This window comes from Onychomys torridus, chromosome 4 (assembly GCF_903995425.1).
Source record: "Onychomys torridus chromosome 4, mOncTor1.1, whole genome shotgun sequence".
Classification (NCBI taxonomy): Eukaryota; Metazoa; Chordata; class Mammalia; order Rodentia; family Cricetidae; genus Onychomys; species Onychomys torridus.
The window spans coordinates 142,026,755-142,051,742 of NC_050446.1; the positions used below are offsets into that span (position 1 = coordinate 142,026,755).

General features: G+C 47.7%; 1 protein-coding gene across 7 annotated transcripts in view; it reads left to right on the forward strand.

Moving 5' to 3' along the window:
• Bcl2l1 (BCL2 like 1) overlaps positions 1–17,761 on the forward strand; it is a 54,792-nt gene extending 37,031 nt beyond the window's left edge. For all 7 annotated transcript variants that reach the window (XM_036184878.1, XM_036184873.1, XM_036184880.1 and 4 more), the window contains exon 3: positions 17,206–17,761. In XM_036184878.1, the coding sequence (XP_036040771.1) occupies positions 17,206–17,343 (138 nt within the window). In that variant the 3' untranslated portion in view covers positions 17,344–17,761. The remainder of the gene's footprint in view (positions 1–17,205) is intronic.
• The last annotated feature ends 7,227 nt before the right edge of the window (positions 17,762–24,988 follow it).

The window sequence follows — 24,988 nt, forward strand, 5'->3', positions numbered from 1 at the left end:
AATGAATTCACCTTAGTAAACTTCTACTTCCTCATCTGTAAATGTTCATTTTAAATACACATAAGTGCTCAGCACCTCCAGTAAATAGCAGCCATCTTTTCATTGGCATCAGAAGGATGTTTAGGACCAGATGTGATTCCATCCAGTTTCTGTATTACAGCCCGTTCTCAAGGATGAATGAGTTGGTAAGTAGAGGTAACATAGGCAAAAACATTGGGGAGCCAGTGATATGCTCATGGGTGGACTGTGTAAGGCAGACACCAAGGGCTTCTTAAAGGGCTTTTTCTGTGTTCTTTCGGCACTTTGGTTTACAAATGAAGAAAGCCAAGTAAGTGCCTGTCACAACCTGCACAGCTTTGAAGTAGACCCTTACTGGGGTGATGAAGGAATAAATACAGGACAAACACACCTAAGAAAAGCTGGGGTAGGGTAGGCTGTGCACTGGGCTGAGCTCTGATGAAGCTGCACCAGAAGCAGCCCAGAAATTCAGTGTTTGTTGTAAACGATGAGCTGGAGCTGTTGTATATAGCTAATCTCCATAGGAGGTCTCTAGGGGAGCAGTCTCAGACTATAAATGGAAGAGGACAAAGCTGTGGTCAATATTTTCTGCACACGGACTAAGAGAAGGCTTGGGGTCCTTGACAGGGCTGTGCTCAATGACAATACATTCACTGAGGACTTCATTCCCCGTAGGTGCCACTAGAGGTGAAGAGACTTCCAGGGTCACACAGTAACTAAATAAATGCCAGTACTAGGAGCTGAGATACAGCTCAGTAGTAGAGAATTTATCTAGCCTGAGTGAGGCCTAGCATTCAGTATTCAACACCACAAAATAGAAGACACTGCTGGAATTCAAACTTTCTCACCAGCAAGATGGCTCATTAGGGGAAGGCTCTTGCCATGCAGGTGTTTGCAACCTGAATTCCACCCTTGGAGCCCCAATAAGGTGGAAAGAGAGAGAATTGACTCCACAAGGCTGTCCTCTGACTTCTGAACACATACGTACAAAAAAAATTATTTTTTTCAATGTTAAATTTGTTTTGCAACTTTTTGTTTGTTTGTTTTCCGAGACGGTTTCTCTGTGTAGCTTTTCGCCTTTCCTGGAACTCACTCTGTAGCTCAGGCTGGCCTTGAACTCACAGAGATCCACCTGGCTTTGCTTCCAGAGTGCTGGGATCAAAGGCATGTGCCGCCAGCCCAGCTTTCTTTTGCAACTTTTAAAGAAATTGTTTTATTTATGTATGTGTACACTTGGGTTTGTGTATGTGTACCGTAAGCATGCAGGAGCCTGTAGAGTCAGAACAGGCATGGGTTCCATAGACCTGGAGTTACAGGCAGCTAAAAGCCACCATGTGGGTGCTAGAAACCAAACCTGAGTCTTCCATAAGAGCAGCAAATGCTCTTAACCACAGGGTCATCTTTCCAGCCCCCTCCCAATTTTTAATTAAAATTTATAATTACATCATTTCTCTCCTCCCTCTCCAACTAACCCCTCCTATATTTCCCCCCTCCCTTGCAAATTAATGGCCTCCTTTTTCTTTAATTATTGTTACATAGTATGTAATATATATGCTTAAAATATAAGTACAATCTTGAAATACATTTAGTGTCGCTTGTATGTGTATGAGTCCAGGGCTGACCACATGGTACTGGATAACCAAGTAGGGAACAACTCCCTGGAGAAAACTAATTCGCCTTTTCTCAGCAGTGGTTTCCCACGGTTCTTTATCTAGGGTTGGATTTCCCCTTCCATGTTAGTGTGCCCATTGGTGTTGTCATTATCCGGGTCTTATTTAGGCAACCATATTGTTGAGGTATCATGAGTGCAGCTGCCCTGTCATTTCTAGATGACACACTCCTGAGGCAGAGTTCTTGGTCCTCTGGCCCTTAAAATCTTTCCACACCCTCTTTTTGACAGCGTTCTCTGAGTCCTAGGTGTGAGAGTTGTGGTGTAGATGTATCAGTTGAAGCTGGCACCCAGGTCAGTTGTCTTCCACATCTGGACCAGCTGTTGCTTTCTGTACTGATCTCCCATCTTCTGCAACGAGAAATGTCTGCGATGAGAAGCCAGGGCTTCGTGTAGCTGGGAGGATGAGACTGTGTTTAGAGTACAGGTAGGGATTATCCTGGTTCAGTGAAGTGGTGCTAGTAGGTCTTCTCTAATGTTCATGAGTTCATTGGCTTCAGATAGAATTTAAAACTAAGTGAAAAGAAAGGCAAAGGGTTGGGGATTTAGCTCAGTGCTAGAGTGCTTGCTAGGGCCCTGGGTTCGATCCTCAGCTCCCAAAAAAAAAGGGCAAATCTCAGTCTGTTTCCTTCCATTCCACTGCTTCTTGAGGGAAGCAGAATTTTCAGAGAAGAGTCATAGGGCTTTGGAACCCGAAGTGATGAGTCACCTGCTGAAGTGAGGAAAGCCCACTCAGTTGAGATGATGGTGCCATGCTAGAACAAGAGGAAACTCATGTCTCCTGACCAGGTCCTTTCCACAAACCAAACTTGGGCAGCTTTTTTTTTTTAGGCAGAGTCTTAGACAGCCTAGGTTGGCCCTCTAGTTTGCCATGTAGCTGAAAATGACCTTCGGCTTCTGGTCTCCTACCTCCACCTCCCAAGTGCTTGGGTCACAGGTGGACCTTGCCATTCCTGGCCAGAACTCTTAAATTGTGTGGGGATTTTTTTCTGGGTTCAGTTTTTGTTTGTTTGTTTGTTTATTATTTTTTATTGTCTTTTTTTTTTTTAAGATTAATAAATACAGAAGAGGGCACCAGATCTCATTCCAGATGGTTGTGAGCCACCATGTGGTTGCTGGGAATTGAACTCAGGACCTCTCGAAGAGCAGTCAGTGCTCTTAACCTATGAGCCATCTCTCCAGCCCTTGTTTGTTTATTTTTTCCTGTGAAAAACTAAAGCCTCCTCCAAGTGCCAGTGGTTTGTAAGAAAAGCAACTGTTCCGTTTGGGAACTTTTTTCCAAATGAATCATTGAACTACCTGGGTGGGGGGAGGGAGAGAGGAGACAGAGAGAGTGTTAGTTTTCTCAGTAAGGATAATATACTAGAAAAAGAAGTAAGCTTTAGTGGAGGACCTTGGTAGAAGGAAGATTCTCATCTCTGAAATCTATACAAGTCCCCAAAGCCACAGCCTACTTTGGAGTCCAGTCATCTTGCCTTACTCTTGACATGCTCTCCGAAAGCTCAGGCTTTCCTGAACCAGCTGCATCTCGTGAGCACTAACAGAAAGGCCTGGTATTTTCTTTCATGCAACCAAGCATGGAGATGTAGGTCAGGCACTACTGGCCTGGCAGTTACAGCAACTCCGACTTTGCCCTTGCACCTGCAGCCATGTTCACAGAGACCCATGGGGCAGGGAAGGGATGCCCCCTTTAAACAGGGATAGGATCTTCAAGGGCTTGTGGGTGGAGCTGGCTGGATCAAGCCCAGGGTCGGAAAAGACCATCTGGAATGTGGGGACTGAGAAGATGGTTCTGCCCAGGCATGTCTGTGGCTTCTGTTCAGCTTAGTGTCATTGTCACTGATGGAGGAGGCTGGGGAGGTCCCATCCTCCTGCTGAGCTCAGCTGGGTCCCCAGACCTGCACCTGAACCCTCCACTTGTCTGGTGTTTACAGAGCTGAAGCTGCCGCCCTTTGGGACCCAGCCTGTTTTCGTTTCTGCCCTCAGCTGTCTGATCTCCATGGACCTCACCTACACGTTTGTGCGTGCCCGTCCCCCACGATAGTGCCCCACTAGGCCCCTCAAGCCTGGCACACTCCAGTCTTTGTCCTCTACAGAACTGCCAGCTCTGTGCCTGGCACAGGGAGGGCTTTTCTAGCCTGAAGCAGGCTTTCCTGCCCTGCCTAGCCACACCTTCCCTGAGATTTCGCTTCTTTCTTTAGCTACACTTTGAGGGCAAAGCTTGGCCCCAGGCTGCCCTTTATGTATCACCTCTAGTTATCTTGTTTGCTTGCTTGCTTGCTTGCTTGTTTGTTTGTTTGTTTGTGACAGGGTCTCTCTATGTTGTTCTGGCTGGCCTGGAACTTACACACCCAGCACCTCTAATTATCTTAAAGCCTGTGCATAATCTTGGTCCAGCATCTTTTCAGTGACTATATATTAGACCTAAGCAGAGGAAACTCAGGGCTCAGGCACAGTGGACTTTGACTGGCCCCAGCCTCATTTGTTTCCTCTAAAAGGATGTTGAGCCAAAATCCTTATGTGGTCCTTTGGAGAACTTAGAAGTGACATCCAAATGGGTAGTTTTTGTTTCAGTAATCAATGTATTTACTTTATATTTCCATCTGGTAAGTGATGGTGATCTTTATTTCAGAGTATTGATAAGTTGCCTTTTCATTTCATTTATTAATTTCCTGAATATCTACCAAGTACCATCCCACCTACTGGGAAAGCCTTTCTGCCTGAGCTTTACAGGCCCAAAGCACAAAGAGTGATGGTTGGGGGCTGGGCAGCCTTTAGCATTGTCTTCAAGGTTAATTAGGAAAGGCTTTGAAGTAGGGACAGTAAGTAGAGGTCTCAGTAGCTGGAGGGAGTGAACTATTAAAACAGTCTGAAAAGAACATTCCAGACAGAAGGAACAAGTGCAGAAATCTTCCGGTTAGAAGGTGTGGCACATTTGAGGAAGGACACAAGAGATATCAAGGCTAGAGCAGGGAGAAAGTGGAAGCCAGCAAAGGGGTGAACCATGCTGGGCCGCCCCTTGTTATCTTATTTCTCTGGATAATGGGCAGGGCAGGTTAGTGAGTTTTAAGTAGACAGGGACCTACTGTCTGTATTTTTCTGGCTGCTGCTTAGGAAAGGGACTATAGGGGAGCTTAGGAAGCCATTGGACCAGGGGCCTGGAAAGATGGCTCAGCAGTTAAGAGCACATACTGTTCTTCCAGAGGACCTGAGGTTAATTTCCAGCACCCACATGGTAGCTCACAACAGTCTGTAACTCTAGTACCAGGGGATCCAACTCCGTTTTCTGGCTTTTGTGGACACCAGGCACACACATAATGCATACACATAACTGCAGTCTAAAAGACTTCTGGGTACATGTAAATGTAAATCTATTGGAACATACTGAATTGTGAGCGCTGGAGAGAACTCAGGGTGACAGGAAGGTTTGATGTCCACTGCATTTCCCACTAGGATGTAAATCCATACAGCTAGGAATTTTCAGCTAATTTAGGTGCTGCGTTGTCCCCAGATCATCAGCGCTCAACACCTGATACAACACAGATTGAATAAATGAAGGCCCAGCGATACAGGGCAGCTTGGACCTTCCTGCAACTAACTCCAGGCAGCCTGGCTTACAAAGAGCCTCTGTAAATGTTCACCTTGGGTCGTGGGTAGGTGAGTTGGAACAGAGCACAATCATTATACCCTTCCTTTACTGTCTCTTGAGATGCCCAGGGAACCAGAGGGCATATGGCATCCCTGCCTGGAAGTCATCTCCAATTTCCAGAGCCTAAGAGTATCCATGAGGTGTGGCAAGGGTAGTTGTACTTAAAGCTTGTGGTGGTACTTGCTTGTACTTTAAGCACTTAAAGCTGAGGGAATAGGATCACTGGAGTTCAAGGCTAGCTTATAAAATAAATGAATTCAACACTAGCCTGGGTAATAAAGCAAGACTTTTCAGGGCAGAGGGGAACTTTTTTTAGCTGTTATAAATAAAGCTAACACTAACAGACTCTATGAGAAGTGCCACTCATCTTAGCTGGAGTCAAATCATTTATTGGGCATATACCATGGACCATTTAATTCTGTTGTCATGCCTTGGAGTGGGTACAGCTGTTCCTATATACTGCCAGAACACCAGGCTCAGCAAAGTAAAGATCTTTGCCCCAGAAGTCAGGAAGCCTGAGACCAGGCTTTGACTTATGTCTGGTGGTCTTTGGGGATGTCCCTGGATCTCAGTGTCTGTTGAGACAGAAATTGACCTAGATAGGAGCCTCACATCATAACACTAAGATTTTTTTTTTTTTTTTTTTAAGTTTAGTTTTTCGAGACAGTTTCTCTGTGTAGCCCTAGCTGTCCTGGAACTAGCTCTGTAGACTAGGTTGACCTCAAACTCACAAAGATCCTCCTGCCTCTGACTCCCGAGTGCTAGAATTAAAGGTGGTATGCCACCACTGCCCTGCAACACTAAGATTTTTGAGCAGTTCCTATGCCTTAGCAGATAGTTAGCTGCTCCTGGACTTCATGTTGGTGGTGTACAGTTTCTCAGTTGCTTGAACAGTGTACTGCTGGATGTCCCTTCCCTGAGTGTCTGTAGCCCAAGCTCCCTGTCCTAGGCACCCTGCAGCTCTGCATGATGAGGGCTGATGGACCTGGACTGTGGTAGATGTGGCCCACAAGGACCTCTAAGGTTCCAGTTACTTGGAGGGTGGAGTGCATTCATATGGAGCAGAGGGAAGAGGACACGGGAAGAGGGAAGGGCCTTCTAGAGATTTGTACCTATTGTAGAATCTTCTAGATCAGTTGCATTCAGCCGGTAGAATTCCAAACATTTCTGATCAGATAAAGGTGGCTGAAAATACTCGGACTTGTCTGGACTAGCTGGAGGCGGTTCTGGGGTGAAGAGGTTGGAGCTCCAGGGCTTGAGCAAGGTCTGACTACTTGGGAGCTTGCCCTGGGTCATAGTTGTGTCACTGTCCTCTTTTCCTGAATTCCTCAGGATGGGGAGCAGAGCCTGTTGCCATGCCTATGAAGTGGGCTTTGAGGTAGAGGAGGGACAGACCCTTTTGCAGCAACACATCATCCCAAAATGTTGCTTCTCACGATGCCTCTGAAAGAATCCAAGGAGTGCTCAGTTGCCCTAGTGAGTTCCTTTCTTCCTCTTTGCAGTATCCCTTGCAGAATCCGAGATGTGATTGCCTTCACTTTGTGTGTGTGTTTTAGGTTTATTCATTTTTATATGTATGAGTGTTTCGCATGCATGTATGTCTGTGCACCTTGGGGGGTCAGAGGAAGGTGTTGGAGTTAGATTCCCTGGAACTGGAGTTATGGATTGCTGGGAGCCACCATGTAGGTGCTAGGAACTGAGCCCGTGTCTTCTGCAAGAGCCGGTGCTCTTAACTGCTGAGCCATCATCTCCCCAGCCCCCTTCACTTTCAGGTAGGAAAACACCAGACAGGGGAAGGACTTACTCAAGCAAACCGTTGATGAAACTGGGAAGAAAAGCCCACCCTGCCAAGTGTTGTTCTTCCACAGCAGCCAGGACCAAGCACTACAGGACACGGGCTGGGCACAGCTGTGGAGAAAGAGGCAGGAGAGGCTGCTTTGGACCCCAATTGTCCCAGCACAGTGCAGAGGACAGCTTTTTATTATCACATTTACTTATTTTGTTTGTTTTGGTGGTGGTGCTTGTTTTGTTTTTTGTTTTATTTTGGGTTTGTTTTTTGTTGTTTTTGTTGTTGTTTTTGTTTGTTTGTTTGTTTTGTTTTTTTGAGGCAGGGTTTCTCTATGTATCCCTGGATGTCCTAAAACTTGCTATGTAGACCAGGCTGGCCTTGAAATCACAAGAGATCTGCCTGCCTCTGCCTCCTGAATGCTGGGATTAAAGGTATATGCCATCACTGCCTGGCTACATTCATTTATTTGGTGGGGTACATATGCCACAGCACATGTATGGAAGTTGGTTCTCTCCTTCCACATGTAGGTTCTGGGTGTCAAGAACAACAAACCTGAGGATTGTCAGATTTGGGCAACAAGCACCTTTACCTGCTAAGCCACCCTCTCACTGCCCCACAGAAAATGATTGTTTGATAGTTTGCTTAATTGTTTGTTCTGAGACAAGGTCTGACTATGTAGTCTTGGCTAGCCTGGAACTCACTATGGAGCCCAGGCTGCTCTCCAACTCAGGAATCGCCTGCTTCTGTTTCTCAAGTGCTTGAACTAAAGGTGTGTGCTCACAGATGCCTTTTCTAGTACTTCCCCATAAGCTTCCCATCCTTCTGCATGAACCTCTGAGGACTTGGTGTCTGGAGAATGCCAGGTTCCTGCCTAGTTGCTTGATATTGCAAGGCCTTCTTTTAGTATTGTCAAGAAAGATAGGAATGAAGAAGGAGACAACTGACTTTTATTCTTTCCAGCACCTTCTCTGGGCCAAGCACAAGTCTAGGCCCAGAAACCAGAACTTGTGGGCGAATGGAGAAAGTAAGCAGATGGCTTCCTTGAAGATGTGCCCTTAAGCCTAAGAAGGGTAGGAGAAAGCTGGGCCAAAAGACCACCGCGCCAAATAACCTGAGGCAGAACAGAATGTAGCTTGTGAGGAGAGAAGCAGCCTGGCCCTGGTTGAGGCTGAAGAAACCCCTGCTGGCCCATGCAGGCCATGGGAAGACCCAGACTCAAACTGTGCCTTGGCTAGTAGTGAGCACATTAGTTGTATCTAACATTTCCTCAGAGTTCACTGTGTTTCATGATTTGCATGTGTCATGATGAATCCTTATAGTAATCTGAATTGAGGTCACTTTTTAAATCCCATTTCATGGATAAGGCCTAAAACTAAACATCTTAGTCTACTTCTGCTTGCCAGACTTGCTGGCAGCCTGCATACTCTGCTCTGACAGCCCAGCATGGTGGGAACTAAGTCAGCCTTGTCATTTCCCGGTAGCACCTCCAGTTCCCATGGGAAGAAACACTCAGGAAACTGGCCCAGGCCAAGGGAGGCGGGCAGAACTACTTCTACCCACAGGTACCTTCCTTGGTGTCTGGAACAGCAAGATGAGACCAGGTCTAAGACCAGCCTTGGATAGTAGAAGCACTTGCTCCCTAAAAGAATGGTTTTCCAGCGGGGCTGCCCAAGAAGAAAGTGCGCTCTCTACACGGAGTCTGTGCAATGACTGTACCTCCTCTTGATAAAGACCATCCACATAGGACAAACCGTGTGACCAAGACAGACCATCTGAAGTCCACCAGAGAGTAGGTAGTGTTAGGGGTCTCATGGAAAGGGGATAGAAATGTTATAATGTCGCTCTTAGGCTGGAGCAGTGGCTCAACAGTTAGCTTACTGCTCTTGCAGAGGACCAGTGTTCTGTTCTTAGCACCCACATTGGGCAGCTCACACCCACCTGCAACTCCAGCTCTAGGGGATTCAACGCCTTTTTCTGGCCTTACCAGGCACCTGCAAGTGTGCATACGTACATGTGGGCATGTGTGTGCACACGCACACACGCTCGTGCATGCACACACTCGCACACATGCGCTCATGTTATTCTTGACTCTTGAGTGTCCTGGCCTGGGACATTGGGAGAATAGAGAGCTGTTATCTTCTATTTGACAATGGATAGGAAGTCACCATGCTTGAAATGATAGGGCCGAAGTGAGAAGAGGTCTCATGGGGCGTGCTGCACTGCCCAGAGCAGTGAATTGCTGGGCTTAGGAACAGGCTGCTAGTATTCCGCTATCTCAGATGTGTGAGATGACCTTGGGGAGACTGTGCTTTTTTACTCTTGTGTTCTCAACTGTAACATACGGGTCCTTGTCTAGGACATGAAGACTAAGAATAGCACTTATTCTTCAGGATTTTGTTTGGTTTTTATTGTTATTGCTTTTGAGAGTGTCATGTGTAGTCCTGGCTGATCTGGAGCTCACTATGTAGACCAGGCTGTCCTCAAACTCATGGCAGTCCTGACTCAGCCTCCTTGAGTGCTGGGATTACAACACGCCCTGTACTCCTTTTGGCCATTGTGAGAACTGGGCGGTTTCTTACTGGCCTAACAAATACTGGTTGTCATGTCACCTGCCCTCTGGGAGCAGGTGGTTGCAAACTCCACTGAGCAGGTCTGCCCCAGAGAGTGCCTGCCATGCTTTCCTGGTGCCCAGCTGAGTGGCTTGTTTCAGAGCTGGGCAGATGGAAGGCCTCTCTTGCTGGGCCGGATACTTCTCGATTCCCCAGCGAGGTGTTATCTCCCCCTGCACAGTCGCTTCCTGTTCTGAGAAATGAGTACATCTGTCAGGCTTTGCTTCTTAGAACTAATGGTGGGGGAAGGGGAAGGAGAGGAGAGGCTGACAGATGACCAGCCGAGTTAGAGGAAGATGTAAAAATGTCCCCAAAGATTCCCTGAAGCTCACACAGCCTAGACAGACCCTCAGCCAGGAAACCCTCAAAAGATCACCTTGCTTTACTGAGCATTTGCACCCCCTAATCTCAACCCTGCCCAGCACACAAGAGCTAACTGCCTCTGCTCCCACTCCACCCCCACTAATCTGCCAGTCTAGGGTGCCCACCCTTCTCCAGATAAAGGAGAGCTCATTCCTCTCACAATCACACAGGTCAACAGCTCCACCATGAAAGCCAAGGGAAGTGGATTCCAGCCACAAGCCTCATTCCTTCCGAGCTGCTGCCTACACTCCTGCCAAGAAAGAGATAAGGCCTCTGCATGCCCCTGCCCCCCCCCCCCCCCCCACCTCCGCCTGATGCCTCCCAGGGATCTCCTAACAAGGCTTTATTTATCTGCTCAGCTGGCATTTATCCGCTTCTCTCTGGGAGAAACTGAGGTTAGGAGCAGAAGGTGACACTGCATGTGACTCACAACCTGTCTATACAGGGCCATGCCATGGCCAGGGGAAGGCAGACTGCCACCGATTCTGGCACAGTGTCACTTCTAGGAGCCCCTTCCTCTTCTCCACCCACATCTTTCCTGAAATAACTGAACAGGAAGGAAGCAGTGGGCACAGGCCTGGTGGCTTTCCAAAGTCCCCAGGAGGAAGGAAGCCCCGTCTGGCTGGCTCAGGAGCTCACTCGTTCCTCCCTGAAGCCGACAGGATGGAAGGGTTTCACTTTCCCTACTTTTCGTCACATCCTTTCCCTGAGGCATCTCTCGACTGGCTGGGTGGGACTCATTCATTTGGTTGATGCCTTTAGACCACCTTACTCTCTTTGAAGGACCCAGAGCCTGGCTCTAGCCTAGAATGGGACGTTTGCTGCCTGACACATTGGGCTTAAACTGCCTTACCCACTTTGGCAAAGTCTCTTAAAGGCTCTGAGCCACAATTTATTTGAGCTCAGAATGCAGACCTCCTTCCTTCACAGAGGTACATGAGTATGATCCATTATCTGAGCAGAAGAAGGTCTGCTCTTTGGAAATTGAGCAGACAAGCCCAGCCTAACTGTTGGTACAGATCTATAGGCCTCAAGCAGGCAACAGTGGTACCCAGTGACAGTATGAGGAGACAGCTGATGAGCTGACCTATAGAAAGGGCAAATCAGAGCACTCCACAAGGTGGCCAGTGCTGGTGAGGTGAGACTTCCTTGGGGTAGATACAGCAGACACTGAGATGGCAAGATGGGACACCAGAAAAAATAAGAATCCCAAACCCAGCCTGGCGGTAGTGGTGCACACCTTTAATCCCAACACTCGAGAGCAGAGCCAGGTGGATCTCTGTGAGTTCAAGGCCAACCTGGTCTACAGAGTGAGATCCAGGACAGGCACCAAAACTGCACAGAGAAACCCTGTCTCAAAAAACAAAAAAATCCCAAACTCAATACTGGTTAGATAGGGATCTTGAGTGGCCCAGAGCCTCTACATTAACATTCGTAAAACAGGGTTAGTAAGAAGTGTTCATTCATTCATTTATCTACAGTAGGGTCCTTTAGAACACTTAATCTATTCCAAATGCAATGCCAGGCTCTCGAGATAAACAGGGGAGAAGCAGGTGGGGAAAACAGGTCAGAGAACATCTTTCAAGTGAATGGGAGCATAAATGGGTTAGGAAATGTGCTCTGCTGGAAGTAAAGTGCTTTAGCTCAGCCTGGCTCATATCCAAAAAGCGGCCAGAACTGTTGGCACAGGTCACCTTGACTTCTTGGGTGTTGTAGTTGGTTGTGGAGGGGTTGACTCATTCAGTTAGCTGCCTCTGGGCAGAGAGCTGTCTAAAGTCAGTCTATGCCTGATTAGGTGAGCTAGGTTTCAGGTCTGGGTTAGGCTTGGTCCTGCTTGCACTGAGCCCCAAGACTGATATAGGAAGACCAGCTCATAGACAGAGGCTTCCCTCTTCCTCCATCCTGCTACGATCTTTGGACCTTTAGAACCTCTTGTGAGATGTGATTTTTTTTTTTTCCAAGACATAAAATATGCTAGGCAAGAGTACTCTATCACTGAGCAACACCCAAGGCCCTGGGAGCATGGTCTTTTGCACCTAAGGTATTTTAATCCTTCCATGGCTGCCACTGGCTCATCATTGAGACCTCTTCAACATAAACCTCACTTCTCAGAGACTTTCCTAACAAGTATACCCACACCAGGTATTCTCACTTCTTGTCTTCAAAAGCCCTGTCATCTATGGAATTATCTTACTGTTTTTGTGATACTTTCTCTCCTTGGGTGTTTTTCTTTTTTATATTATTTTATGTGTATGGGTGTTTTGCTTGAATGTATGTTTCTGCACCACATGCATGTAGTACCAACAGAGGCCAGAAGATAGCATTAGATCCTCTGGAACTAGAGTTACTTTACATATATGGTTGTGAACTACCATGTGGCTGCTAGGAATCAAACCCATGTCCTTTGGAAGGACAGCCAGTGGTCTTAACCCCTAAGCCATCTCTCCAGCCCCTCCCACCCTCGCCTCTCCACCTCCCCTTTCTTTTTTCTTTCAAACTTTCCCTCAAGAATCTCTCTAACTAGGGGATTTAGCTCAGTCAGTGGTAAAGCGCTTGCCTAGCAAGCGCAAGGCCCTGGGTTCAATCCTCAGCTCAAAAAAAAAAAAATCTCTCTAGAGCCAGGTGGTGTGGTGGTGGCGTACGCCTTTAATCCCAGCACTCGGGGAGGCAGAGGCAGGCGAATCTCTGAGTTCGAGGCCAGCCTGACCTACAGAGTGAGTTCTAGGACAAGTACCAAAGCACCAAAACTACACAGAAAAACCCTGTCTAGAAAAAAAAAAAAAAAAATCTCTCTAGACATTTTTGTGTTAGCTATGCAATTGGAACACAATAGTGAAACACTTTTTATGCACTATAGATAACCACAAACATTTGGAGTAGCTTAAGAGTTGTTCACAGAACCTTTTTGGAGGTAATCTCACTACTGCTAAGAATGTACTAGAACATAAAACATTTCCTGGAAGCCCTATTCACTGCCTGTCTCCAGGGCTGGACTTGAAGAATGGTACGTGGTTTGTGAGCATTGGTGATGTGATTGACAGTGCAGCGACCCTGGAGCACAGAAGAATGTTCATTGCAGAGTTGGGGAGGTGAACAGGGAAGAGAGGACTCCACAGTAGGGTCTCATGGGCGGGCTGAGGAAGAAAGGTGTGAGGAGTGAAGACTGTGGTGTGTGCAGCCCTCGATGTGCTTGACCGGGACTGCTAGAAGTCTGTAGTGTTGGAGGAAAACACCTTTAAAGGGGTCCTAGACTGGATTTCTCCTGGGGTCAGAGTTGGGAGAACTGGAGACTTAGTCTAGGCTCTGCTTCAAAGTGGCTGTGGATTGACCCTCCAACCTTACCTGCTTAGATAGGATTTCATGACTGTTGTGGAAGTCACTAGCCATTGTGTCCCCAGCTACCCTAAAATCCCCCACATACATCTCCAAGAAGCAGTGAATTCCAAAAGGAGACTTTGTCACTTAACTCGACCCTCAGGCCTGGGTTTCCTGGGAGCAGCCATGACTTCAGTCCCCTACCCACTATGTAGTAAAACCTGTGGGAGCCCTGAGGAGCAGTGAGGGCTTATCTCTGCTTTTCCAGACCTGGGAGCTCAGCAGTCCTGTTTATTTACCCAGAGCAGCCGCCCGCTGAGAAAATGGCTGTTTGTTTCCAAGTGTGTCGTGTGAACCAAGGGCTAAATATACCCACACCACAACCTCTCCAGCCCCCGCCTGGGAACAGCACGCCCCATTCTGCTCAGCTCCCTGCAAAAGCCATTGCCAGGATCCACGCCCTTGAAAGCCCTGCTCCCCCACCCCAGGAGAAGGAGCTCTGAGCAAGATCACCCTGGCCAAGAATGCAGCCTAGGAACAGAGACAGGAGTGGTCAGTGCCTTGTTCTCTGTGTCCCTCCACCCTGGAGTGACTGTTCCTGGACAGTGAACGCTTTGTGCCCTTGTGGGGACAGGGCCTGTTTACTCCAGCCCAGCCCCAGAGCCAAAATTTCCTGTGGCTATCAGTCCTCTACTTCAGGAAAGTTCCAGTGTGGAAGGCTCTCTATTTTGGTGACCACCCCAGTATCCCCAGTCCCTTGTGGGACATTTGGCACCTTGAGATAAATGAGACTTCTCTAGCTGTGGCATTTTTTTCTCCTGTTCTTCCCACAGCACAGAATTCTCATCTTTATTTTGCTTTACCTGGGCCTGCTTAACTGGCTGGTCTCAAACTCCCTATGTATCTGAGGATGACCTTGAACTTCTGATATTCTTGCCTCCCTCGTGCTGGGGTTGTAGTGTGCATCACCAAACCAATTTTATGGGTACCAAGGGCCCAAGGCTTCATGCGTGCTAGCCTGACACTCTTCCAGCTTTGCTATAGCCTTAGTCTTCATGAGAGTTTCTTCTCTGCCAAGATGCACAGAGGCTGGCCAGGATGGATGAAACCAGAAGGCCCAGCCAAGCACTGCTTTCTTTCTGCCCAGCTCCTGGGTTCCCCTCAGCTCCACTGTCACAGTTCCTTTGCCCCAAACCTTATGGCACTGCAATACACCAGGTCCTTAGCAACAGATGGAAACTGAAGAGCGGTCACTCTGGTTTGCTAAAGATGGACCTCAGGGCCTCATACATGCCACATGCTCTATAGACTCAACAGCCACTGTCCTCCTGTCTGATGACTCTGCTACCTGTTAGTTAACGTGTTCCATGCCTTAAGCCTCACCTACCTCTGAGGGCCTGTAGAGAAGAAAGAACAATACCTGAACTTAGTTTACTATGTGTGCAGTATATCTGTTCTCTCTGTATGGAGGTTTGTGTTGCTTAACTTCCCAGGGACGAACTCAGAAATGGGGCATTAAGCCACTTGGTTGTGTATCAGCATGTACTTAACAAAGCAGGAAGAGAATATGATGCAATGCCCAACTTGCCCATCCTTGAGCAGAACACTCAAAAATAACAATGACAAAAGTTATTACCACTATCAAGTACTGCACATGGCATAGAACTGTGTGTTCCATTTGTTTGTTTGTTTTCAATTTTTTGAGACAGGGTCTCACTAAGTGGATCAGGCTAGTCTCAAACTCATAGAGATTCACCTGCCTCTACCTCTAAATACTGGATTAAAGGTGTGCACCCAGCTGTGCCTCATTGCTTTGCTTCACTGTTAGGTGACTGGCAGCCCAGTTAGGCTTGTTTTCATCAATGTCACAAACACATGAGGGAAACATCTCATTAAAAGAGCTAACACCTTACAGGTCTGTGTGCACATGCATGAATGTGTTGTGTGTATGTGAAACATTGTTATGCAACACATGGCAGTTTATCATCAGCTCTGTGCCAGACCCTATTCTGAGCACAAGACAGGATCTCAGCCCTTGACTAAACAGATCCAGTACAGAAGAGAAATCACAGCAAAACATAGTGTATGGGGTGGCCACCCGTAACCTCAGTGTTCCCAATACCCAAGAGGCTGAGGCAGGAGGATTGAGAATTCAAGGCTAGCTCCTGTATCTGGAAAAGGGATGGAAGAGGAGAAGAGAGAAGAAAGAAGATAGTCTGCTGAGAAAAAGACGTACAACAATGTTGGAGTACACACTGCTCAGACAGTGTGTCAGGAGGATCCGCAAAGAGACCAGATGGCCAGAGTTAGGGGTAAGAGAGACCCAGTGGACTACAGCTGTGGGAAGGAAAGCAGACTGCTCTGGTGTGAGGAAGCCTTGGGAAAATGAGAGCTCATGCACTGTGGTTGGAAAGGACTTTCCCATCTGCCTGCTACTTCCGATTCTTTTCCCTAAGTGGATAGGGAGCTCTGTCATAAGGGCTCATGGCACACTGCTGCCTGTCCAACAGCATTATAAATATTGATCTTTTCAGGTCAGTCTGCTCAGAGCTGGTGCCATTCTGCTGCTAGGTAGCAGGGATGCATAGATGCTCTGCTAAGTACAGGGGAAGCTACTGGAGTGGAGGACTGCATGCATTGGCAGTAATCTGGTCATTGGTTTTAAGCAGTCTTCTTGCAAAGCATGGCCTTGAGGGTGTGTGGTAGTGGTGAGGGCTGTCAGTAGATAAGAAATAGACCAGGCTGCATCTATCTGAGTGAGTGCACTGGGATGTGGGACCCAGAGCCAACTGGGACCAAATGGAGACATTATCATTCTACAGAACACATCAAACACGTGATTTCTAGGGGCCAAGCACCAAGTTTGGGTTCTGGTTCTATCAGTGTCCAAGTAGGGGTGACCTTAGTTGAGTCCCTTGCCTTCCAGAGTCCCAGCTGCCTGGTCTATACTGTTGTAGCCTGCTGGATGTAAGGCTTTGACCTCCATGTGCTAGCTGTCGCACTGACTCGTGTGCTCCCTGATGACTAAGCCCCATGGCAGAAAGCTGTTGCTTACCTCCTCCTGGGCCTGGACTGACAGCCCTGGGATAGGAATGGCCTCCCCATGTTCATGTTAAGTGTTCTGCTCTGCTGTTCCCAGCCACCAGCCAGCTATGGCTGAGGCCCCTCTACAGGAAGAAGGGTCCCTGGTCTGAAAGTTCCAAGGCAACTAGCTGAGTGCCCAATAGAATTGCTCTGAGGACCTCCCTTCCCTACAAGCCAAAGCCTGACATTCCTCTTTGCCTCCAGTCTCTAGGGTTGTGTGATAACGCATCTACCTCATCCCACCTCCCATACTCCCCTTTCTCCTAGTAGTCTGTCTGGTGTTCCCTCCAGACTGTCTGTTGCTTATTTGTTTGTTTGTTTTGATTTTTCAAGACAGGGTTTCTCTATGTATCCCTGGCTATCTTGGAAGTCATTCTGTAGACTTGGCTGTCCCTGGAACTCACAGAGATCTGCTTGCCTCTGCCTCCCGAGTGCCCATCCTTTACTGATTGGTTGGCTGGTTGGTTTTATGTGTTGCTTCTTGAAGCAAAACACATGCTCTCTGTACCTCTGTTCTCAGCAGTGAATTAGGCTGGCTTTCCCCAGCTGGGGCTCAGAAGGGCGGCCATTAACCTTTCTCTGGCCATGGTGGGCACTAGTGCTGTGACCTTTCAACTCACCAAGGCCATTGTCTGCAGGTGGCCCTTTCTCCTACCCCGTTTTGTGCAAGGATTCACACCGTGTCTGCCTTTCCTCCTCTGCCCTACAGGACACTTTTGTGGAACTCTACGGGAACAACGCAGCAGCTGAGAGCCGGAAAGGCCAGGAGCGCTTCAACCGCTGGTTCCTGACGGGCATGACCGTGGCCGGTGTGGTTCTGCTGGGCTCGCTCTTCAGTCGGAAGTGACCAGACACTGACCACCCACTCACCTCTCGCCTCCCACCCTGTCCCCATCACAAGTCTCTCTTCGGCCACCATTGCTACCAGGAGAACCACTACATGCAACTCACGCCCTCCCCCATCACAGGGTTGGGCCTAGACAAAGTCCCTTTGCAGTTAGCTTTCTAGAACCTACCACGCTTCTGTGAGAGCCACCTTCCCCCCACATCTTAATTCACTTGGCCTCAAAATTCACAAGATTCTCCCCCAAATCAGCCCCTTGGAGGCTGGCAGGAGTGGGAAGAGATGTGCTAGAGAGGAGAGGGGCCTGCCTGGCTGGTGGAATCTTTATTACCCCTGAGCCTCCTGGGAATGCCTTTCTGGCAGGGAACTGGAAAGCTTTCTAACCCTTTTCCCCAGAAAGAGACTAGATTGCCTTGGTTTTGATGTGTGTGGCCTCAGAATTGATCGTTTCCCACCCCACTGTGTCCCTGACCCCCAGTCTTCCCTTCTCCACCCCCAAGAGCCATTGAGAAGCCCTTTTATTTTTTGTTTTTTGGTTTTTTCGAGACAGGGTTTCTCTGTGTAGCTTTGGAGCCTGTCCTGGAACTCGCTCTGTAGACCATGCTGGCCTGGAACTCACAGAGATCCTCCTGCCTCTGCCTCCCAAGTGCTGGGATTAAAGGCATGTGCCGCCACCACCCAGCGAAATTCAGGCTGCTTGGGATAAAGGGGCAAGTACCAGACCTCCTCTTGGTCTGAGTATTCTCCTGAGGCCTCTGGCAAAAGGCTAGCCCCACCCGGGAGGAGGGGCTTAGTAGCAGAAAGTCCTCCATCCTAGGGCTAGAGTGGCTCTCAAAGCTTAGCACCACCCTAGACCCTTCTCCACCCTCCCTTGGCTCTCATGACCATGACTGAGGGACCAACTGAGCCCAAGATAGGTGCCCCAAAGCTGTTCGTGACTTCAGCTGCCTCACTTCCTGCAAGATCAGCCTGTGGCATCTTTGCCTTGGGTGCTGACCACAGGGTCCAGGGACACTGGCCTCAGCCCAGAAGTGAAGGGGAGCTATACAGAGCAGCTGTGGGAGCCCCGGGAGCTTCCCTACCTCAGGCAGGAAGGGCAGGAAGGAGAGCCTGGTGCACAGGTGAGGAGGATTGCAAGGGCCTGTCCTACTCAGTCTTTGTGCCCTGCCCCCACCCAGCCTGGGCAGCAGGGCTGCCAAGGTCAGAGTGACTTGGCCAAGAGCCCTTCAGGCCTCTCTCCTCTGCTCCACCCTTGGCCTGTCTCATCCCTGGGGGTCCCAGCTCAGCTTTGGCTACCCGGGCTCTCTGCTGTACATATTCAAGACTAGTTTTTATTCCTTGTGAAGATGATATACTATTTTTGTTAAGCGTGTCTGTATTTATGTGTGAGGAGCTGCTGGCTTGCTGTGCGCGTGCACGTGGAGAGCTGGTGCCCAGAGACTGACAGCCTGATGCTCCCTCCTTGCCCTTGCCTGGGGAAGCCCACTGGGGGTCCTGGCTTCTGAGGGGCACCTGTCCCTCCCCTCCCCTCCCCCTACACTTGTTCCAGCTCTTTGAAATAGTTTGTGTGAAGGTGAAAGTGCAGTTCAGTGATAAACGGTGTCGACTCTGTGAACCAGCCTTGGCTCTGTGCCTCGTGGGTAAGGGAAAAGCTGTTGGGTTCTGGCTCTGCTGCCCTGGGGATGGGGTGGCTCACCAAGTTCCTTCTGTCCCATATTTCTTTTCTTCACATTTCTGTACATTAACAAGAGTAGGGGTGTTACCTGAGCACTGCTGGTCCTGTGTGTGAACATGACAAAGTCCTCCCCATCAGGAGCCCAACAGTCACATAGTAACTGGACAGGTGTTTACTGAGCCCTGCCACAGTACAAGCCTGCCTTCTTGATGCTTGCACACTATTAGAAAAGATGGGTGTGGAAGTGTGGTGCTGGTGGCTTAGGGCTCCCATGAGAAAGCCACTGTCTTCTGGCAAGACGTGAAAGACTTGTGAGTAGATAAAGTGACATTCGTTATTAAGGTAGCTCTTAGAGTTTCACATGAATTAGAGATGGCTCTAGAGAGGAGGTGACATATGGGAGAGGTGGCCTGGAGGTTGAGTAGTTGCTGCACAATCCTAAGGACCAGAATTGAGATCCAGCACCACTTAGAGTGTTCCCCAAATACCTGGAATGCCAGCTCCAAGGGATATGATACCCTCTCTGGCTTCTGCCCATGTACAAGCATATGTAACCTCACATATGTACACATATATTAGACACAGAAATTTTTTGTTGTTGGTTTTTCAAGACAGAGTTTTTCTATGTAGTCCTGGCTGACCTGCAACTCTATCTGTAAACCAGGCTGGCCTCGAACTCAGAGATCCACCTGTCTCTGTCTCCTGAGTGATGGGATTAAAGGCATGTGCCATCACTGCCATGCCACCCAGATTTTTTTTTTTGATTTTTTTTTTTTGTTTTGTTTTTTGTTTTTTGTTTTTTGTTTTGTTTTTTGAGACAGGGTTTCTCTGTGTAGCTTTGGGGGCTGTCCTAGATCTTGCTCTGTAGATTAGGCTGGCCTCGAACTCACAGAGATCTGCCTGGCTCTGCCTCCTGAGTGCTGGGATTAAAGACATGCGCCACCACCGCCCGGCTCAGATTTTTTTTTTTTAATGACATAAGCCAGGCATAATGACACACTTCCTTAACTAAAACATTTGGGAGGCAGAAGAAGGTTGATCTCTAAATTTAAGGCCAGCCTGGTCTACATAGCGAGCTCCAGGATAGCTAGAGCTACATAGTGAGGCCTTGTCTCAAAAAAAGAAATGACAGATTTGGGAGTTAGTGAAACATAAATGGCAAGCACTGGGCTCTTCGTGATGGCACATAACTTTGATCCCAACACTCTGGGAGGCAGAGGCAGATGAATCTCTGAGTTTAAGGCCAATCTGGTCTGCATAGAGTTCCAGGCTATTTTGGACTGTATAGTCAGACCTGTCTCAGAAGACGCGCACTGACTGATCAGAGTCCCCATAACTCAAGAGGCTGATGGGACACCACCGCCTGCTCCCCCCACCCAGCTTTTTTTTTTTAAGCTATATAGTAGTCTACAAAATTTGGGAGGTTGAAGTATGGTCTGGCTCTGGCTCTTTGGCTGGCCTGGAACTGGCAATCATTCTGCCTCTGTCTTGCAAGTATGGAGATTAAATGTGTGAACCACCACATCTGGCTTTCACAAAACTTTTACCCAGATCCCTAACTTGTGAGTCCCAGTGCCAGACATGTCACCATACTATCGGAGTCACCACACTGTCAGAGTCACACTGACTGAAGGTCCTGGGCTCCCTTTTAAAAGGGGGCAAGGTTTTAGATTTTGAGATAGTCTCACTATGTAACCCTGACTGGCCTGGAACTCGGTGTAGACCAGGCTGACCAGGAAATCACAGTGATTGGCTTTGCCTCTTCCTCCCTGAGTACTAGAATTAAAGGTGTATGAAGCTAGCTAGAGCTACATAGTGAGACTGTCCCAAAAATTAATTAATTAATTAAATGGCTCTTTGGGAGAGTAGGGGAGGTGGGATGAGGATGTGATGTTGAAGATCAAGTCCAGAGCCTTGCAGGCCAACATTCTCTCACTGAGGGGTATATCCCAGCCTTAATTGTAGTATTTATTCCTCAATGTCTTCAATGAAGTAATTGTAATATAAACCCAGACTTGCCCTCTATTAAATCGTACCCTGTTTGCATGTGAAAAACTGCCTGTAACTGCAGTTTCATAGGATCTGACACCCTCTGGCCTTTGAGAGCACCAGGCACACATATGGTGCACATAAATACATGCAAACACACACACACACACACACACACACACACACACACACACACACACACACCCTTCAAGACAGGGTCTCTTGTAGCACAGAATATCTTCTAGAAGCAAGAATGATCTACTTCCACCACCTCCCAAGTGCTGGCATAGTTATATGAGCCGCCACAGCCAACTCCAAATCTGCTTCTCAGTGGCATTTGAAAAATAGTGAAGCACACATACAAAGAGCAAGTCTGCAGCTCTCTGCCAGTGCCCCAGGCCCCAGATTTGAGAATATTTTGTGATCAGAATGGTTAGCTACCTAAAGGTCTTGTGGTAGATGTGCCTGGAACTCTGTGTTAGAGCCTTCTTTCCCTCCTGTCTGCTTTCACTGGATGAGAACCCATTAGGGACAGTGCTCCTCATGCATCTGTCCCCACAGCTCCCCTGTGTAGTCAGCAGTACACCCACAGCATGCCTGCACCACCGTATGGAGCTGGGACCAAGAGCTAAGAGCATGCCTGTGTGCTTGCCTGTTTCTCTGGTTGGTCAGTTATTCTTTTCTGGTGTGCTGATACTCCAGCCCAGAGCCTGGAGTATGCTGAGCGATGCTAGGTCACTAGCCACACCCTCACCTCTTTCTTGGTTGCTTATTTGTGACTGGATCTCACTCTGAAGTTTAGGTTGTTCTAGAATTCACTGTGTCGTCCAGGCTAGCCTCTAACTTGTGGCAGCCCTCCTGTCTTAGTTTCCTGGATGCTGGAATTATAGATGTCAGCCACTGTGGCTAACTACTTAAACAGGTTTTCAAAATTGGCAAATCATGCGGGAAACCCACTAACTAATGATCAAATTCATTAGAGGGGCCAGAGAGATGTCTCTGAGTAAAGGTGTTTTCTGCCAAGGTTGGTAACTCAGGTTCAGTCCCCAGGACCACAAAGAGGGGACCTAAAGACTAGCTGGTAGGCCTCTGGCTTTTACATGCATGCTGTGGCACACACACCCTTGAAAAAATATTTTAAATGTTTTTTAATTGCCAGATGGTGGCATTGCATGCCTTTAACCCAAGCACTTGGGAGGCAGAGGCAGGCAGATCCCTGCGAGTTCGAGGCCAGCCTGGTCTACAGCATGAATTCCAGGATAGTCAGGGCTGTTACACAGAGAAACCCTGTCTACAGAAAAAAAAAAATTTTTTTTTTTTTTTTTTTTTTTTTTTAGGATAAAGCATTTTGCTCTGGACTTTGCTGTCTTCACATGACAGCTGTGTCATGAGGTTAAAAACAAGAACTTTCCCTTTGTATAAAGAAAATAGGATTGGGGATGTAGCCCAGTGAGTACAATGCTTGCCTGGCAGGCACAAAGCTCTGATTTCAAATCCTAGCCCCACACTGTGAGTGATGGTATGTACCTATAATCCCAGCATTCAGAAGCTAAAGGCAGGAGGATCAGAAGTTCAAGGTCTCCTCAGCTACATAGTGAGTTCTAGGCTAGCCTGGGCTACATGAGAGCCAAGAAAGGTGTCTGTTACTGTTCTGTTTCTGTGAAGAGACACCGTGACCAAAGCAACTCTTTTTTAAAGTTTATTTATTTATTTATTTATTTTTAGATTGATTTTTGTGTGTATGAGTGTTTTGCCTGCACGTATGTGTGTGCACCACCGTACATCCCTGAGGAACCTCTGGGTAGGTGCTGGGAATTGAATCCAGGTCTTTTGGAAGAACAAGTGCTCTTAACCACTGATTCAACTCTCCAGAAACATCCCCCCCCCCTCCAAAACAATGCATTTTATTGGAGGCTTGCTTACAGTTTTAGAGGGTTAGTCCATTGTCCTCTTGGCTGGGAGCAGGCAGGCATGGTCCTGATCTCCGGATAACAGGCAGAGGGAGAGACACTGGACCTTCTGTGGACTTTTGAAACTTCAGAGCCCAACCCCAGTGACCTGCCGCCTCCAACAAGGCCACGCCTCCTAATCCTTCCCATTTGTCGTTTTCCTGACAAGATCTCACCTTGGCTATCCTGGAACTCTGTAGACCAGGCTGGCTTCTATCTAAATCACAGAAATCCTCTGCCTCTGTCCCCAAGTGCTGGAATTAAAGGTGTGGCCATTACACCCAGGACCCGAGGTTCAATACCACAACAAAAAGAAAGAAATGAATATATGTGAACTAAGTTTATGTGTTCTTTGATTTTTACTAAATATTCACACATTAATATTTGAGAGCTGAGTACACAAAGTATTTATTCTTGCCTAAATTATATAAGCCATCTCATTTCAGTAGGCTCACACGTGAATAATTAGCTTGAATAATTGCAATACAAAGGTCCCTATGAAATCTTAAGGAATTTAAAGGGCCATATTACAAAATTTTAGCAAGATGATCTTCAATTTGAAGACTTCATTCTTAAAATACTGAGGTACTAAGAATGTGGATGTAAAGTTAGAATAGGGTTTTCTGAAAATAAATAGAAAGTAATATAAGCTTAATGTAGTTGCCTGTCGATTGCAGGGCTTTTGCACTTACTGCTCAAGAGGGAGTGGCCCTCTTCAGGAAGTCCCCAGGTTAGGCTCAAGTTGAATTAATGGATAAGGCAAGTACCCCTCGAAAAAACTGTTAACAACTGCATCACAACAGTAACTATCACATCAAATCCAAATAATAATGGGGAATAGTAAGATGGCCCCTTGAGTAAGGAAGTTTGCTGCCAAGCCCAACAACCTGAGTTCGGTGGAGGGAGGGAACACCTGCAAAGTTGTCTTCTGACCTTAGCATGTGAACCCTAACACTTGCACACCCTCACACATAAATAAATAGAAGTCAGTTGGGTGTCGTGGAGCACACCTTTAATCCAAGCACTCAGAAGGCAGAGGCAGGTAGATTTCTGTGAGTTTAAAGCCAGCCTGGTTTACAAAGTGAGTTCCAGGACAGCTAAGACTGTTATACAGAGAAACCCTGTCTCCAAACACCAACCAAAAGAGTTGGCTCTTCAAGAGATAGTGGCTTCACAGGGATGTTGTGCACTCAGGGAAGGAGCTGTCTCCATAGGATGGGTTGCCTGAGGCCAACCTGGGGCCCAGCTGCCAATCCTGCAAAGCCCAACAACTTGGAGGTATTGGTGAGATTGCCCTACTGATCAACCTGTTCAGCTGAGATCCATTTGGGAGAGGTTTCAGAAGCCCACAGCCTTCAATCTGAGGAAACAAGATCAGCTGAGGAGTTGATAAGCAAGCAAAATGGGACCTGAGAACACAAGAGAAGGAACCAGCCATCCAGCCACCAAACCAGGTCACCCTGAGCCAACGGGGAACAGGTAAGGCCCCATCTCCGACCGGCAGACCAGGTCTCTAGCCCCTAGGCCTCAGTCATCGGAGCCCCAGGGACCAGGCAGCTACATTTCCCGCAACAAAAAAACAAAAAACAAAAAAACAGCCCCTGCGAATGCACCAACCACTGGAGCCATAAGCCCACCCTACACCAATTGGGAACAACTGCTCCCTGAGACAGAACCCACTAACACTGATTGGATTAAGCTGCTCCTGGAGAAACAGCCCAACAGCACCGATTCTACCAAGAACTCCTAGTTCACCAAGACTATCTATTAGAACAAGAGAGGCACCTTCAGACACAGACACCACCTGCACTGAGCAGAGGAAGAGATGAGTAGTCGCCAGTGCAAAAACACAGGCGACAACATAAAGACCAATACGACATCACAACCTAGTAATTCTATACCCTCAAGACCTGAAAATACCAAGACAGAAGAAATCAACCCTAAAAATGACTTTAAAAAGATGATAGAGGCCCTTAAATAGGAAATGGAAAACTCCCTTAAAGAGGAAATAAAAAATTCCCTTAAAGAAATGGAA